Here is a 17796-nt window from a genome sequence, read left to right on the forward strand (position 1 = left end):
GGACCAATGCTATTTAATGTCTTCATCAGTGACGTGTACAGTAGGATCGAGTGCACCCTCACCAACTTTGTGGGTGACACCAAGCTGGGTGGTGAAGTCGATTCATTTGGGGGAAGGGATGCCATCCAGCAGGACCTTCAGGCTGGACCAGTGGGCCCATGTAAACATCTCGAAGTTCAATAAGGTCAAGTGCAAGGTCCTGCATCTCAGTCAGGGCCATACCTGGAGAAGAGAAAGCTCTGGGGACACCTTATTGTGTCTTTTCAAGATATGAAGAGTGCTTGTAAGAAGGACAGAGGCTTTTTACCAAGGCCTGTAGTGACAGGACAAGGGGCAATGGTTATATGCTGAAGGAGGGTAGATTTAGACTGGACATAAGGAAGAAATGTTTTGCTATGACGGTGGTGAGAAACCTGGTCTAGTGGAAGGTGTCCCTGCCCATGGCAGGGGGATTGGACTAGATGATCTTTAAGGTCCCTTCCAACCCAAACCATTCTGTATTTCTGATGAAAAAGGTGTGCTGGCTTCCAGTTGTCCTACTAAAAGTCCTTTTTGCTGGTCTGAACTGTAGTTACCGCAATAGGATTTCCTCCTTGCACTCTGCAAGAGTGTATTGGCAGGGGAGACCCGAGACAATTTGCATTCATTCATTTCCAGCAAAGAGACCGATTTTTCACCATTCTCACAGCACAGTGACCCTCGTTTGGTTCAGCCCAACTCCTGCACCTGTCGGGATGCAGAAGCCGGCTGAGCGGCCCAGCCAGGACAGCTGCTGAAAGAAAAGCGGCACAAGCAGAGGTCCCCGGTGTTGACACCGCATTGTTGCAGCCCTGGAGGCATCTGCTGTGTTTTTTTCAGGTTCAGGCTCCTCCTCAGGGTTGCTCGGGCTCCTGCTACGAGAGGGAATGGTGTATTCTTGTGCTATTGATTTATGAACCCAACTCCCTCTCACTGTGATCGTTTTCTTTCTCAAGGCACATTCTGCAAAGCTTGAAAGAAAATTCACACGCACGACAATTGAAAGCAGTTTCTAGAACGGAGTTTCCTGCAGGAATCCTGCCGTGGCCCTCAGTTTACGTGCCAGGCAATGTCATGTTGAAAAGATGGCTTTACCCTGACGATGTCCCTTAAATCACAACAGAAGCCAAGACGTTTATAGCTCAGCCTGTGCACAGCATCTGGAGTCCCCTATCCCCTCGTTGTCACGCAAAGGGCTGTATTCCCGAAGAAGCCCAGAGCGCTGCAACCTACGTTCATTCCCACACCTGTTGGAATACTTCTGATCTTTATTAAAAAAAAACACATCAAATTGTACAATGAGCCACAAGGAGAACATTTATTTCAACATGCCATCTCAGAAATACAGTAAGTGCCTCGATGGATCAGTCTTCCTGTTCTGCTGTTCTGCTGCATCAAGTTTTCCATGTTTCTCTTATTGCATTGGATGTAGTGATTCACGTTATCCCCCCCCTCTTTCAACCAGGCTAAATTTGTCCAAGGTGGCCTGAGGCAAAAGAGCACAGCTTCTCCTCCCACGCTGTGGGGAGTGTTTCTGTGTGTTTGCATTTGCTACCTTCCCTTTTACTGACTAGCTACATACACTGTGAGAATATTCCCAAGCCCCTTAACCCTAGCGGGATCATCCTCACAGAGTCCTCACCAAAGTTCATCACCCACCTCTGATTTTGGCCAGATTTTGCGATGCTTACAGAGGCTGCCTGACCCCACCACTCCCCTGGTGTCCACCAGTTCAGTGATCTGGAGACCAGCTGTAGTTTCTTGGTGTGACTCTAAATTTCCTCTCTCCAGTTCTTATTTACAGCTCACTGGAATATGGGGGTATTCAGAATTTTTTTTTCTCCTCTCTCTCTTTTCTCCCTGCCACCCTACCCCCAGCCCAATCCACAAAACAGAAACCCGACACAAAATTTTTCCAGGAATGCACTAATGAGCCTGAATTTTTGACCAGCTGCTGCTTTGTGTTTTGAGGGAGCAGCACTACGGGCAGGATTAGTTAGCTGGACCATACCTGACGCTGCAAAGCCCAGCACAAAGAAGGGGCTATCAGTTACAGAGAAATGGTGGCAGCACACAGTGATCAGCCCATTAATCACGTTAGCACCGAGAGCCAATACTGCTATTTGTTGCGTAAGTTGTAGCCAGAGCATCAATGAGTAAGCATTTTGGGTGTGTTGGTGCGGCTGTGCCTGCTCCTCCAAAAGCTGGTGCGGTTGATGTTGGTATCGGCGTCAATGTACTTTTCAGATGCTAAACCGACAGAGCTCAGGAATTTTGATGGGTGAGTGCTGGAGGGCTGAGCCAGTCTCTGACAGCTCCCTGACGGGCGGCACTGTGCCTGTCTGCAGCCCGCTGCTTCCTGACATCCTGAGCTGGAGCACCCCCGTGCTTGCAAACAAGGCAAAGCCAGCATCATTTCTGCATAGTCCCCTGGAGCTGGAAAGCCAGAGTGACTAACGCTGTTCTGAGAAAAATCAGATTATTTCCAGAACTGTTCCCCTTTGGGATGATAAAAAGCAAGAGGTCAGCCCAAAGAGTAACATTTCTGGAAAAGTCATAAGCACCGGCTAATGGGTTCTCTGCACAAGCTACATCAGCCCCCGCCGTGTCACTCTGCCATCACCCAGCCTTAGTTATTAGTGCCAGACACCGCCTGGTTGGCAGGAACCACTCTGCTGAGGCCAAGGGTGCCTCTTCTTTATGCAAGGACTAATTATGTGAAAAGATGATGCAAGATCTGACTGTTCTAATTCAACTTCAATGCTTTATTAATAGCAGTGCTAATGCAGGAAGCCACCCTTTGCTTTACTCCACTATGGAAATCGGTGGGATGTGCTTGAGAAAAGACTCTGTATGGCCTGAACTCAAAATTTCTCAGTTTTGGAATATTTGTTCATTTAATGTTATTGATGCAAAGAAATACCATCAAAAGCTAAGGTGCACATCTTCATTGGTCTGTGCCAGAAAAACAAACAAGGAATGCTAACACTGCTTTCTCACTCAAGCTTCTCTTAATAATTAGCTAATGAGGTCCAAAGCTAGTCGGGAAGCGGGGGAGCCAGGGCTGCCACATCAAAATATATACAGAGTGGTTCCAGAACAACATTGCTGGCAGGCAGCAGGAGAGACAACAACCCAAGGGAGAGAGAGGATTTGCCATTCTGCGTGCCCTGAAAAAAGTAAATATAATGTGCTTCCCTCTCCTCACCCATGCTCCGAGTTCACATCACAGAGGGGTATGGAAACTCACCTGGCTTATCTTCTGCCTCTAGGAGGCTATGGGATCCTCGTCTGATTCGTCTGACGTCTCTCCTGGGCTTTCTTCACAGAGAAGTTTAGCTGCTACTTGTGTAACTGGGGCAGAGCGAGTGCTGTCAGCATCCCTTGCTCCAGCAGCTGTCCCACTCAAAGTAGTGCTCGCTGTCCCAGCAGGAGGATGTCTCTTTGTCTTGCTGGCAGATGTCTCCCGAGATAGCACCAGATCAGCCACTACCCTCTCTGTGCCCCTGTGGATGATCTGATGCGCAGCATAGATGTGTTTTCTTTGGGACTGCCTCACTGTGCATAAAAAGAGGTAAGGCTTTTACTTGGAAACGTACAGCAAAGTGTTCTCTGTAGGGGAGAAGGGAGGGACAGCTTTTAGCCTTCCTGCAGCTGTGGAAAAGCCCATCTCAGGAAAAAAAATCACGCCCTTCTAACTTTGGCTGAAAGTGTTCTACTGCCACCTAATAGCAGCAACCAACTTTGCATTTCACTTTGAAGACTAGCCCCCACAGTGGGAAGCACAGCCAAAGTGATTTCCTTTCCCGTTTAGGGCACAGCCGCCCAAGATATGTTATTGGGTTTTTAAAATAACTTCCCCTTTGGTGTCTGTTAATTGCAGCAGGTCTCTGGAAGACTGGAGCTGAAATCTGCCCTCTCCTGTGTTATGATTTTGCCTGCACTGATAAGCTCTTACTGATTTCAAAGACTTGAAGACAGTATAGACACATTATAGACACCTACCTTACCGTCTCCCTTTTGCTACTGCAGGATTGCTCTTTACTGCATTTTACAGTTTTCATCCAATCTCATTTGTATATATTTCCAGCCCACCTGTTGGGAAATAATTACTCAAGCCAAATGCTTCATCCTACAATTCTCTTCATTGTTTTTCACTATTCTTTGTTCCCTTTTTTTCCTCTCTTTAGACTTAAGATGCTGGTAAACGATCATGGGAGTTGAAATACTGCATGCTTACAAGGAGAGTGTGGGGAATGTTGCAGGAAAGAACTGTGGCTTTCACCATGTCACTTCTCTGCAAAAGTCCAAGACTTCCTTGTTTCTTTGGTCTGTTTAAGGCTGAGCTGTACTTTAACTGTGAATCTGAACCACTGGTGTCTTGCGTGCTGTCATACAGCTCTGCATGCTGTCACTGACTGTCACCCAATGTTACTAACTCATCCTGTTAATGTTCATCCAGCTCCCAGGTCCATTTTGTTGACAATGAATGCAATGGGATCTCACTTGCATTTGAAAAGCTGACTTTCACCAGCCAGCTCTCAATTTCCAGGAGAGTTTTCTGTACCCAAGGCATTTTGGCTTCAATCCTGTGAGCATGGACTGCATCAACTATACAGGGAATACTCTCCTGGTATTGATGCCGTCACTTCCTCCATCCACAGCGAACTCCATCTAAGAGAAAGTGGGCTAAAAGTGGCGATTGTCCTTTTAAAAGCAAGCTTTTTTCATATCAGCACATTGACTTCTACTTCCAATGAGGGAGGGTTCAGAAGTGAGGTGCAAAGGGGTTTCAGGATAAGCCAATATTGGATAACCCTTGCTTTTATGTGTAGGAATGAGATAAAGAGAGAAAAAAAAAAGAGAAGACTAGGTAATGGCATAATAGAGATGTTTAAGGGGAAGATAAAGTGTAGGTTAAAGACTGAACTTGCAGGCCTTCAAATCTCTGTTCTACAAATGGCTTTGCTTCTCTGGCACACCAGACAACTATTCTCTCAGCTCACTTCCTGCTACTTTCAACAAAGGTGGATACTCAAGCATGTGCCAGGTTGCTAAAACACAGTTTTGTAATGAATGATCTGGCTCACTCTAAGGAAAGTTTTAAAAGGTGCCGTAGAAAGGCAATACACTGATGTGCTCAAGAGATCTCATGCCGTTATTTGACACTGTTTCCTTTGGATTTACATAGAATAGTTAATGATCCTGCTTCCCCGAAGGTATCACTGTGCAGGAGGTTTGTGGCAGGGTGTGCTCCTCAGAGCGTACATTTGGTAGAATTCAGCTATCTCTTAAGCATATGGAGTCCCCTCCACCCCATGCAGCAACAGCAGAAGAGAGTATAAGCCAGGTCTCTTCCTCACATTTGATGTCTGCTGTCACAAGAATATTGTAGCAAATTTCACCTGACCACATTTGAAGGAGCTCTTGTACTTTACCACCTATTCCTCTAGCTCTTCCACCAGCATCCACTGTAATTTTTGGCTGGGTTAACTCTGCTTTCCAGGCAAACCCACTGTAGCTATCACAGATTTTGAAGATTCTTTCCCTTTCTTGCTTGGGAGTGCTTCTGAGGTGCTTTGTTCATAAGCTGCTGTTGAATTTAAGCTCAGTACTTATTTTCTTCCTTGATGGTACCTCTGTATGCCCAGAATTCCAGGCCATTTCCAGGTCTTCTACTTCTGTTCTCCTTTCTGAAGCAGGCTAACCTGTGTGCATTAGTGCCTAAGCTACAGTCTTCATTGGCTAAAATTACATCACCTGCTTTGGCAGGCTTGCAGAAGCAGAGCTAAGGAGAAGGGAGCTGATTTAAGCATATACAGAAGTGCCAGCTGCTGAATAGATACTGTTGTTGTGACAAATACACAAACTAGGAAGAAAAAGTTTGCACAATTCGAAGACCACAAAACGTGTTTGCAGGGTTTGTGTTTTCATTCACAAAGCAACAAAAAAAGCAATGAAGTAAGTGGCTTTGTTCTTAAGTCAGAGAAGTACACTGTGGCCAGGGCCGCTTCAGACTTGATTTTGATACGATCGCATTTCTTAGGTTATATCCACTTTCTATGGGTGACTGGTTTAGTCACAGTCTTCTGAGTGTGCTAGTCAGTGGAAACATCCCAGTTAAGAACAGCCATTTATTCATGATGCTCAATGTAATACCCAGGTTTCCAGGGCCCTCCCCTCTGTGTTTTGACAGACACTATTCCATTTTGGCTAAACAGAAGCATCCTTGACAACTGCAAGATTATCTACTTAAAATATGATACCACTACAGCAAGCCCTAAAACCTGATATTTTCTTCTAGCTCTCAAACAATTGGGATGGGGAAGCATATAATCTTCCACATGTGGCATATGTTTAAGTAATCTGTCTGTTCAAGACTTCTACAGTTTTTCGAAATTGCCATATTCACAGCCATGCTACTTATAGACTTTTCCCATTTTGTTTTTGAGGGTGCAATGGGCTGCTTCTTTTCATGTAGTTTTACCGAATTTACATCAGGTCTGAATTCAGACCACCATTTAAAAATTGTAAAGCTCATGAGAAATTGGCGATTAAGGGTCAGAGGGCTTAACTTTCTACCTGCAAAGTGCAAAAGAGGAATCTCAGAGAACCGAGACAACTCTTGACACTGTATCTTTCCTTTCAGTGAGCTCGTGAGGAGGGTGAACCAGTTCACAAAGAGAATAAAGTTACTGGACTCCTTACCTTTTTCTCTGATAGACATTTTCTCAGCTTCTGGTATCATGAAATCATAAACCAGCTCTGCTACAATCTCTTCTGACTGTAGGCGAGTTCGACTACAGAACAGACATAGAGTGGTATTAGTATTTTAGTTTTCTTACCAGATCACCTCTGCAAACACAAGACTCCCTTTTAAATATTCTCACTGTTTTCAAGGGAGCATATTGTCATGGCAGTAACTGTCAGCTAGGTCTCTCTTTATCCTACAAATAGGTGACAGTGTGACTATTCCCCTTTGCACTGCACTGCCAGTGTGTTCAGTACTGCATTGGAAAGCAACATTTCCAGGGAAAAGATCACCCTAGACTCCTTATCCTCAAAGGTATTCAGGAGCCCAGTTCTCACTAATGACAAACTGAGTTAGACACGCAGATACCTCAGAGGATTTGCGTGTTTGTCAATTTAGTCTTTGGCCCATTGCTGAGTTTGCTAAATTCTTCCCTTTTGTGACTCTGCATTTGGCTGGTCCCCATGCTCTTTTCCATGCCAGTGTTTGGTGGGTTCCCAACTGGCCCAGGAGCTGCATGCATTATCTACGCTTCATTCTCCCCAAGGATTCCAACATTCTGGTTGTATTCATCTAGTTACAAAATACACAGCTGCTCTACCATAGGAGAGTCACTGTGTCATTGGGATTTTTATGGCTCAATTCCAAAAAAAGAGCATAGAAACCGAACTGGAGGTTTGGCAAGTTCTAAAAAGTATTCACTGCTGATGTCCCGGCCAAACACAAGACTGTGGTGTTCTCAACAACTTAACTCTACTCAAAGTGCGTTGTCAGGCAGCCATCAATATGACTGACCCCCATGGAAATTGGCAGCTTCTTAAAGAACAGCCACCCCAGAATGAAAGGCTGCTGTATCTTTTAGCATCTCTTTCAACCAGATTTTCTGTAGTAGTGTAAATAAATGAAAAGACCAGTATGAATGGGTATTGCTTGAGGCAGTTCCTGGATTCACTTAAAGCTCAGTCACAGCATCACATTGGCGTGGAGAAATCTAAAAAGAGTGATTCACAGATCCCACAAGTGATTTGCAAAGGGAATCTGGCACATGCTGTATAGAAACAAGGCTCTGATGGATTTATATGTGTCCCAGGTAGTAACAGTGCGGTTCCCATACAGCAGTCACATTAACGAAGTGATCTTGAACACTATTGCTCTGCCCTTCCCATGTCTTAGATTATACACATAACCACAGATGCAGATGGTCAGGCAGGTTCTAAACTGCTGTAAACAGCCTCTAATGTGCCACTTAATAACGTACCGACTTTCCATTTCGTAAGCAATGTCATTGATTTCTACAGCCATTCTCTGAACCTCTTCCCTGGCTTGTTCTTCAGCTATGTTCTCCATGCTATTCAGGATAATGTCCTCCAAGTAGGAGTCAACAGTGCTCTGGTGCACTTTCACCACCTGGAACAAAACACCAAGAGATTGTTCCTTCACTTATTGCTGTGCCAGGAGCATGGTGGAAGCAGATTTCCAAAGCAGCAAGAAAAACAGATTTTCACCAGACTTTTTATTTCAGGCAGGCCAGCCTGAGTTTGGGTTTCAGAGACGATTTCTGGGAAAAATAACTTGTGTTAACAATTTACTTTCTAATAATTCTTTCTGAGAACTAATTGAACAGAAACAAGTGCAGGAAAGAACCAACGGTGGAAGAAAAACTTATCCGCAGATCCAATTCTGCTGCAGCAGGTTAGCTCTGTGAATGCAATGGCAGTTGCTTCCTCAGTTCTCATGGTCCCCTGAGCAACAACTGCTAAATAATAATCATTAGTATTGAGTAAATTAATCAGCTTTCATTCAAGCAAATCGTGAAGGAAAAGGTTCCATCAAGCCAAACTAACATGAATAAAACCAAGATAAAATTATTGGTTTCCTTATAATGGTTGTAGAGCACAGATTCTAGAAAGGGTTGTTTTCCTTCTGCTTATCTGAAGGGCATAAGTCTATGGCACTCTGACCCTCTTTGCTTCCCACTCAGAGGTGCAGAAAAGAGATGCTAAAATTAAAAGAAAAATAAACATGATGCCAGACTCTCTTGGTACGAACCTCCTCCCACAAAGCCTGAAAATTATTGGTTTAGTCAATTAGGCTCCCACTCATTCCTTTCAACTGGGAGGACTATGCTTCATGCAGTCAGGAGCTAGGGAATAGGAATAGGACTATAGAATATTTATGGAACATCGTAATTCAGGGATTTTTTTTCTGGATTTCAAGGTTATGTTATCCATTATCATTATTTAAAAATAATTTTTGTACCTCTTGTTATCACTTTTGGGGGGGGACAAAATCTTTCTAAAGCCTTGTTTAAAGGCATCCTTCCTGGGAGAGCACCTAATAGTCTACTGGACAGACCAAGTGCTGACAAAACTTTATTCTGAAAGATTATCTATGTACATCTGTTCTCCATAGGTGTTTTTTGTAGAAATTTAGAAATCTGTTAATGACATGCCTGACGGGACTGTCTGTAAAGGTATTCACATCATCCTTATTTTAATGGGCATGACCCTTTCAGGAAGGAATCACTCTCCCTTCCCTAAGCCTTTCCCGTCAATTTTAAAACTAGCCATCACCAAAGTCAGAGCTGAAGCACCTCCCTTCTATCTGGGCCTTCCCACAAGGAGGCAGTTCCTACAAACTACCCACAGTCCCACCAGTCTCCCTCTCTTGCCCGTTTGAAAAGCTCATCTTCTTCCTGACGTCGTCTCTCTTCCACTTGACGACGTCCGCTCTCCTCCGCTTCCCGCATCCGCCTCTGCCTCTCAGCCAGCATGACGAAAGCGTGGATCCTCCGTTCTTCTTGCAGCCTCAACAGCTCTTTGGACAGGAAATCCAGCATGTTCGCCAATACCCTTCCTTCTTCCCTGGCCAAGTGGTTTTCCACAGATGACAGCTTTAAAATAAAAAATGCAAAGAATTGTGTTACGAACCCCAGGAATGTTGTTCAAAGTCCCAGGACTACCACAGGCATGTGAAAAAGCTCTGCCACTCGGGCCAGCCATGGGACGACCCCAGGACTCCTGCCTTCTCATTTTACATGCAATGGCCTGGATTCTGCATAATGTAATGTTCCTATATACAGGTTCTGATGGCATCAAGAGACTAAAAGATGGCAAAACTAGTCAGTGCAGGAACAGTCCCCATGCCGTTACACTGGGACAAGCAGCCCCTATGCTTGGGTGGGTGGGAGGAGATAAAGCACTAGACATGCTGTATTTGGGCTATTATGAACTGCCTTTGTGGCTGTGAGTATAATCAGAATAGCTGCTGAGGCCATCTGCGCCCTGACCAAGAAAGGGGAGCTACAAAAGTGACGATGAAGTAGCTGCATACCCTCCATCTTTCTGTGCTAAGCTTAGCTAGACCAGAACAGAAAATCTGGATCCAAAGTTGCAAATGAAGTTTCTATCTAGCATTTGGAAAGTAAACCCTCAATCTTTATTAATAGGAAGCTTGAGTAAAGGTTTAGGAGACTGCACTTGTGAGTACAGCCATACTTCTATCCTCTCCTGAGGATATGAAATGTCTGTTGCAGTTCAAAACCACCTCAGTGAAATGGTAAATTTTTGGTAGAACATTCATGATGCAACCAAAGGCATATAACTTGCTGAGGTAATAAAGCAACCATAACTCCCTACAGTTTTAGGTAATAATACTGGAGTATTTAGTAATTTAGGTAATAATACATAAAACTGTACAAGTTACTAACTGCTAGCAAATTCAAATCAACAGTAATTAATATGAGTTTGCAGAAGTGCAAACGAGACCTCAAAATTCCAGTTTATGGAAAACCAGAGAGCGTGCGACAGAGCTGAGACAAGATTCCAGGTGTTCGGTGTTACTGTGCCATTCACTCCCTGCTCCAAGTACGTCATGTTTTATGGGCTGGTTACGTGTGACTGCACTTCAGAAAGGGTCAAGATCTATGGTAAGCTCATCATCTCCAGTATGGACTATGAAGACACAGTCCTTGGCAGGAGGGAATGTCTGGAGCTGGCCGCGATGTTGTGTCTCTGTTGGAATAAACAAGCGATAACAGAGTAGACCTGAACATAAAACTCGAAATGGAACTGAAACATCCTAGACAAGTAGTAATAAATCAGCTTGCTTATACTGCCGTGCCATTTGCTCATGCAGCATTTCAAAGCCGGACCGTCAGTGTTGCACACACCTAGAAGCGACAGTGCTCAGCCCACGGGTGTTTAAGATGGAGGCCCGCACTGCAGTAACTGCAGCAGCCCACAGGGAGGGATAACATGGAACTAACATGCTGCCTTCTCTTTATTGCTCCAGGTGCTGTGTCTAAAACCAGTGTGAAATGGAGGAAAACAACCCAGAAACACTATTGTCTTAGACTTTTGTTGCATATCAGGTTGGAAATTTTCAGCCTCTCATCTCTTACCATTTTATCTGGAATTTCCATCTTCTTTCTGCAGAAAGCATTTCTTGACAAATATTTATAATAGAAAGCTCAAAAACCCAAACAAAACTGTGACTGCTGAAAACTAAAGAACTCTGAGTCATCAGTGACTTTCTGAAACAGCAACACACAGAGAAAACTCATGCATATGCATTCCAGAGTTTTAAAGTTCAAAATGTTTGGAGACCTGAGCCTTGTGCTGTGTGCCTTCAGAAAGAGAGTAAAAAAAATGCAAGGGTAGAGGAGATACCAGCAGAGGGGGATAGTGGCTCTCCCTAAAGGAAATTCCAAGATCAGAGGTCAGTGTCTTTACCATTTGCTTGCTCTCCTTCTCTATGAATGTCATTATGGTGTCTGAACTGCCCTCTTCTTCGCTCCCACCCAAGCTTCCAGAAGAGAAGGAGTACTTCAAGTTCCTAATGCCTAAGGCTTTTTTCTCTTAATTCCTCAGTAGAAAAATTTAGTATTCCTGCATTCCACACCTGGGCTCCCTGTGTATGAGGGAGCATCTGGAAATGATAGACAGTAATACACAGTCACCTGGTTCAATTTTTACTGAGATCTGTGGGGAAATTTTCTTGCTGCCCACCCAGTGGGAAGCCGTGGTCTGGCTTCATATCTGCCAGGCCAGCCAACTGCTGTCACAATCTGGAACCTGCAGAACTGCCTCACAGCTGGTCACTGGAAAAACAGGAGAGTAGTAGAAACAGTAGGAAAATCTGCAGGAATCTGGGAAATACTGTATATCTGAGACGCAGTGAAGTCTGGGCAAAATTTCTTTATGATCCATTTCAGACCAACATCTGCCATTTGATTCACTTTGCTCTGGAAGACTGTGGCCCTGCAAGGAAATAGGATGGGAATTTGCATCCCAAGCTCTCACTAGATCCTTGGCAGAGCTTTGAGCCCAAAATTTATCTGCTTTCCATAACAGTGGAAAGTACAACAATGCGAAGCCATCGCTAAAGTCCTAGAAGTCTTGAGCCCAGCAAGAGTTACTACGTAAGGCTACTTTGGCTTCATTTGCAATGCTTTATGCCTGAGGAGGAGTCTGAGAGGGTACCAAGGTAGAAAAAGAACAGGGAAATGACAGAGCAGCAAAACATCTGACAGATGTGAGTGACAAGCATGTATTGTGGTGCCAGGTCACAGCACCAGTCAAATGGATTGAAATGTGGGAAAACTGAGATTTGTCTGACAATGCAGTTTGTTCAAAGCCCTGTAAATATAAATAAGTGCTCTGTCTGCAAACAAAGCAAGAGTGGCCTGGGTAGCAGCTGTGGTCAGGGTGGCTCAGTCTGTTTCTGACATTCCCCAGAGCCCCCAGAGCAGTGAGAGCAATTTTAGCTCCTCAGGCATTCAATGCTTGGCCTGTGCTATGCGAGCATTTTTGTTACTTGAGGTCCTTTCTGTGCTGTGGATAATAGAAAACATAAAGAAATTCAAATGTGAAAGTGTTGGTGGCACTGCGAGCACAGAGTGTCCGGTCAAGACAGTGTCGTGAATCAGCCTTCCCATCTATATAGGCAAACCTTGTGCATTTTCATGTCATGCTGTTGCTTTAGGGCCAGTATATTTTTCTCCTCTGCCTTCAAAAGCAGCTGTCCATCCTCCTGGAGTGCGTGAGTGGTGCGCAGCTCTTGGATCAGCTCCACCTGCTTCTCCTTCTCTTCAAACATCTTTAAAATAAAGTTAAAGGATTAAGCATATTAAATGTAGAACATAGATCAATATGTTTTCCAGCAGAGCACACCTTTTTTTTTTCCAAGTTGCAGGGTCAACTGTTTCCAAGACCTAGTTCTCTGTAAGAAATTTGTGGCCACATTTAGGCAAATACTACTGCTGTCAGGTAACTCTTACCTAAACCCTTCTGCATGGAAGATGAAAGCTGCCACCTTCCGCTGTGGAGTATAGGTGATCCATTGCTTTTTTTTTTTCTTAAATTCTGTTTGGCTTCACCCAGAACTCAAACCACTGGAATGCAGAACAGCAACATCAACGTCCAGCAAAGAGGGAAACATCATTCTGGATGTTTTCTGTCAAAGCTTCCCAGTGTGAGCATTGCCCCTTTTCCTCAGTCCTAGGTTAGATGTCTCCTGTTTCAACATCTGCTGTTCTCTGACCTTCATTTTGAGGGAGTTCAGCAACAGCTCAAAACAATAAATTGGTGGAGAGGTTGTTGAAACTGGTGCTGTCCCTGTTATGGGGTGGTGGCCCACCCCTTGCCTGAAACCATCTTCTTTTCATTCCCCCCATCTTCCAACAGGATTTCCAGGAGCAACACAGGATCACTCAACCCTGCTTACATCATTGTCCAACTGAGTCAGATGTTTCTGATCCCTCAGTAGCTGGAAGGAAAGTCCTAAAAATGATGGGACACTTCATGGTGTGAAAGTCAACAGTCCTGCAATAGCATAAAACTTCTTTCTCATAGATCACCACAGATGTGGAGAAGACTTGGGAAGTCTGTATTTCACCTCAAGCCACTTTCACAGTATTGTATTGTTCACTAAAGCTCATGTCAGGGTCCAACATGGGAATACTTCACAAACATTAAACAATTAGTGTGAGAGAATACCAATGATCCAGAAAGCAGAAGCAGGCATGAAAACAAATCCTCTAGACTGGTCTGATCAAAAGTGACAGACTTGCTTAATATAAAGCCCACAAGGCATGGCTACTCAATTGATTTTTACCTAGACCCACTTTGACTTCACTGAAAGCAGAACGATGGGTCCCGTAGCTGCTGGAAGTAATGTTATGCTTCAACTGGTCCTAATCGAAGGTTTAGCTCACCATCACAGGAAACTGGAAAGATGGTATGAAATACAAGCTGCCCTGCTGGGATGTGGGAAGTTTCTTATGCTTGGGATCTTGGCATAATCAAGGTAAAATGTATTCGTGGTCCAGATCTATTCTAGAATTTGCCATTTGAGTAATTTGGTATGAAACGTCTAATTAAACAACCGAGTGTAGGGGCCAGCAGGAACAGGGAGACATTCACAGACATGTGTAGGAACCTAGAAGTTCCTGTAAGAAATCTGGGCTGAAGAGCAACAACTTCAGCCTTGAAGGACTTCAAATAACATACAGGAGGATATGTTGCAGAATCCTCATTACCCTTGATTAGTACTATGGAAGAGAGATTGCAAACACACGTTCAATCATCCCAGTTATGCTAAAGACAGACATAAATAAAGAGATACAAAATACCATGTTCTGGATAGCCCTGCCTCGAAGCAACTTCTGCAGACAGATCACTGCCAGTTCAATTTCCTCTTCCTCCTGCCAGAACACAACAAATATCCACACAATAATTAATTAATTCTTCGGAGACTGAGATTTCTAGAGATTGTCCATCTGACTATCAAAAAGTCTAACTCATATCAAGCTTTTTCTCAGTTGTTTCTGAACACCATTCTTCTAATTTCTAGGGAAGGGAAGGTGAGTCAGAATAATACATACTTCCATGTTTTACGATAAATGGGGGAGAAAGGCTGTATAATTAGATTCTATTTGAGATTTTAGAAGGTCTTTAGAGAGGAGTACCTAATGGTAAGGATATGTTGACGCAGAAAATTACTGTATGCATTAGAAGCACTATTTGTAGCCTGATTGAAACTGAGTTTGCAAAATGAGCATCAGCTACATGAATTTAACAGGTCAAGACACTAAGGGGAAAGAATTATTATTGAAGGAGGTGCAAGAGAGCTGTTAACCATAAATAAAGGGATTAAATTAGAAGGGAACCTATACAATTTTTCTTTTAATATTTGTTCCAGTGGTGGCCTTTATCAGAGTAACTCAATAAATTTAAGACTCAGAAAGTGATAGTTTGGAAGAAAAATAAATTACATTATATTGTGGCCTGTTTCTTTGAGAACTTTACTGGCCTAGCATTGTGTCACTGAAACCAACATGGAAGAATGATGTAGTGTAGTGAGAACAGGAACGTGACCATAGGAGAAGAAGGCTTATTTTAACCAGAGGAAGCACAACTGGCAGCACTTTTTCTTGCTGAGGGGTCTTGTAGTCTGGCACTGACAGTAGCAGAAGGAAAAAGCCCACTGGGTGCCTAGGAAAGATAAAAAGAAATCTAAAAATTGCAAGGAAGTTTTTTTAATAAAGAGCCTATGAGGTCTGCATTGGAATGTGGTATTTTAGAAGTGCCAGAAAAACAGGGAAGAGCGTGGGATGAGAGAAGTGGTGTGGGCTTGAATCTTAGTATCCATTTTTTCTTAGGTGTTGCAGATTAAGTTTTGCAAAAGCAAAAGGAAGTATTCCTGCATTGCCACACCACTACCCAGGAGGAGTAAAGCAGAACTAGGCAAAGAACTGCCTTATGGTTTGGTATATTCTTTTTCTCTGGAAAGAGAGGATAAATTTCCAGTTAGAGAGGTAAACTGTATAACATCACCTGGCTCCAATGTGAAACTCAGGTTAGAGTTTTGGAAATGGAGATGGCACATACGCTGGACAGGTAGGCCAAACTGCTTGGTTTGATTTAAAATAAGATTTGGTTCAAAAATTTGTGGGATGCAATTTTGTGTACTTGTATTGTTCAGTGCCACAAATGATGCCCTAGCAAAGGTAATCATCAGCTTCTCCATCTGCCTGCTACAGACCAGTAGGGAAGAGTGAGGGGAGATGGAAAGCCTATCGTGCCCTGCAGGAAAAGAAACAAAGAAAAAAAGGGATTAAGGATATAGAAGTCTCTAAGAGCAGGCTGAAACCTAGAACTGTCTGGGAGAAAGTGATAAACCAGCGAAGGAATTCAGAGGCACTCTGTGAACTTGTGGCTAGTGAGTGCATAAGAAATGACTGGGGAAGAGGAGCTGAAGAAATCTGCAGTCATGCCTCTGTTCTCTCCACTTTCTTTTATATCCCTTGTGGTCCATGTCACCAGCCTGTCACTCTGGCATACTTTCCTTTTGAGATCCTCAACACCAGCGGGAAGAGGCTGGTGCACTTAGCAGTTGGTATTTGTATCTGTGTATGGCAGGAAGAGAAACATAAACAACAAAGAGGAGCTTTGCCTTCAGTGCTCCTTGCAGCCAGCTGGTGGGAGAAACCTTACTTGGATACTGCAAGGCAGGAGATGCTGCTCAGAGTGCTGCTCTTCAGTGGCTGAAGTGGCCTGATTTTACAGACAGAACTTCACGGGGGAGCACCACTCCTTTATGGGTTCACACATACAGATACTTGAAAATAAACCCAATGTTGACAGAATTCATTTAGGTGGAATTCTATTGTATTGGAACTCCTTAAAAAAAACCCCTAAAATCTGTAAACACACTCAAGAACAACTACAACTGGGGAATAAATCTTTCTGATTTCTTTCCATGTTACCTGAAAATACATAAAAATCTGCTAAACTAGTAAATCTAAATAGGTTAAATCTATCACTGCAATACACCTAGGAGTCAGAAAAACTGTGGAAAGCTCTTCCCATGGAGATATTCTCATTTCAGTCATCTTAAAATAGACTATGAAACATAGGACATCACACTGCATAAAGGAAGACAGCATGGATGATCTAATAAGACTTGCTCTGTCTCACTTTCATGGTTGTGTGACTCTCTTAAATTCACAAGTTTAAAAGGTAACTGTGTCTGATACTTACATCATGAAAATGCTGTTAATAAGCAGACAAAGCAATCCACTGGGGCAACCACCTCTTAAGTGTGTTATTTCAAGAAAGAAAAAAAAGCTGCAGCTCCCCTGAAAAGTCGTTTTTTCCTACAGCATATCACATCCCCCATGACACATCATTACTGCTATTTCAGTCTCTGCAGAAGAATCATTTTCTGTGAACTGGAGCATGCTCATTAAAGACTGCATCCTGCATGATGACAAGAGCTTCACTCCAGCAAACTAATGAAGTGCATGCTCAGTGCTAAGCACCCAAAGTCTCACTGACTTCAGTGGAACTAAACTTTATTGCTCTGCTGGATTATGATCATGTTGTAAGATCAGAAGGGTGGAAGACACTGAATAATAACAACAGCAAAATGATTCTGCCTTTTTGTTCCCCAAGAACAGGGGAATAACATGTCTAATAACTTATGTCTCTATAAAATAAAGTTTAGTTAAGGATTTGGCCAATGGATATTGTAAAAGATTTGCAATTCTTTGGTTGCTAGTATCGTTATAGAATAAAGATAAACTAAGAGAGCCTTAAGAAATAGTGATGGCTATTTCTAACATGAATACACTTCTTTCCTTCTCTAGGCATTCCTTTAACAACGTGTAGGAAACAATCAGGGAACAACAGGAAAGAAAAAAAAAGTGCTAAAACCAGACTACTTACAATTGATGGGTTTTGCAGGATTGGAGTGGGTGGCCGAGGAACGGGCTTTTCTACTTTTTCAAGGAAACGGAGGGGCTTCTTTGGCTCCTTGACTTTATTCTTCTTCTCCAGTAGTGCCTGGAACAGACATACAATTTAATCAGAACTGGGCTAGATAGAACAACACTGTAAGTCCAGTCTTCTAGATGCTGAGGGACTACAGGGAGCTGAAATTATTTTGCATTTTGCAGGCTTGTGGCTTCTATTTCTTATTGCACATCAACTAAAAAAATGAACGTGGTCAGTAGACGAGGCTAT

At 43.3% G+C, this 17796-nt stretch overlaps 1 protein-coding gene across 3 annotated transcripts in view; it reads right to left on the reverse strand.

Annotated features, from left to right (window-relative positions):
• Window positions 1–1427: 1427 nt before the first annotated feature.
• Window positions 1428–17796, reverse strand: part of CFAP91 (cilia and flagella associated protein 91) — a 32816-nt gene continuing 16447 nt past the window's right edge. Inside the window, exons 11-18 of one of the 3 annotated variants that reach the window (XM_065642501.1) lie at window positions 17500–17616; window positions 14403–14474; window positions 12722–12868; window positions 9441–9662; window positions 8028–8176; window positions 6727–6818; window positions 3269–3576; window positions 1428–2454 (exon numbers count right to left, since the gene is read on the reverse strand). In XM_065642501.1, coding sequence (XP_065498573.1) covers window positions 3287–3576; window positions 6727–6818; window positions 8028–8176; window positions 9441–9662; window positions 12722–12868; window positions 14403–14474; window positions 17500–17616 — 1089 coding nt within the window. In that variant the 3' untranslated portion in view covers window positions 1428–2454; window positions 3269–3286. Of the gene's footprint in view, window positions 3577–6726; window positions 6819–8027; window positions 8177–9440; window positions 9663–12721; window positions 12869–14402; window positions 14475–17499; window positions 17617–17796 lie in introns of all 3 variants that reach the window. The other 2 variants (XM_065642492.1, XM_065642483.1) reach the window with 2 other exon arrangements.

Source organism: Caloenas nicobarica, chromosome 1 (genome assembly GCF_036013445.1).
Source record: "Caloenas nicobarica isolate bCalNic1 chromosome 1, bCalNic1.hap1, whole genome shotgun sequence".
Taxonomy (NCBI): domain Eukaryota; kingdom Metazoa; phylum Chordata; class Aves; order Columbiformes; family Columbidae; genus Caloenas; species Caloenas nicobarica.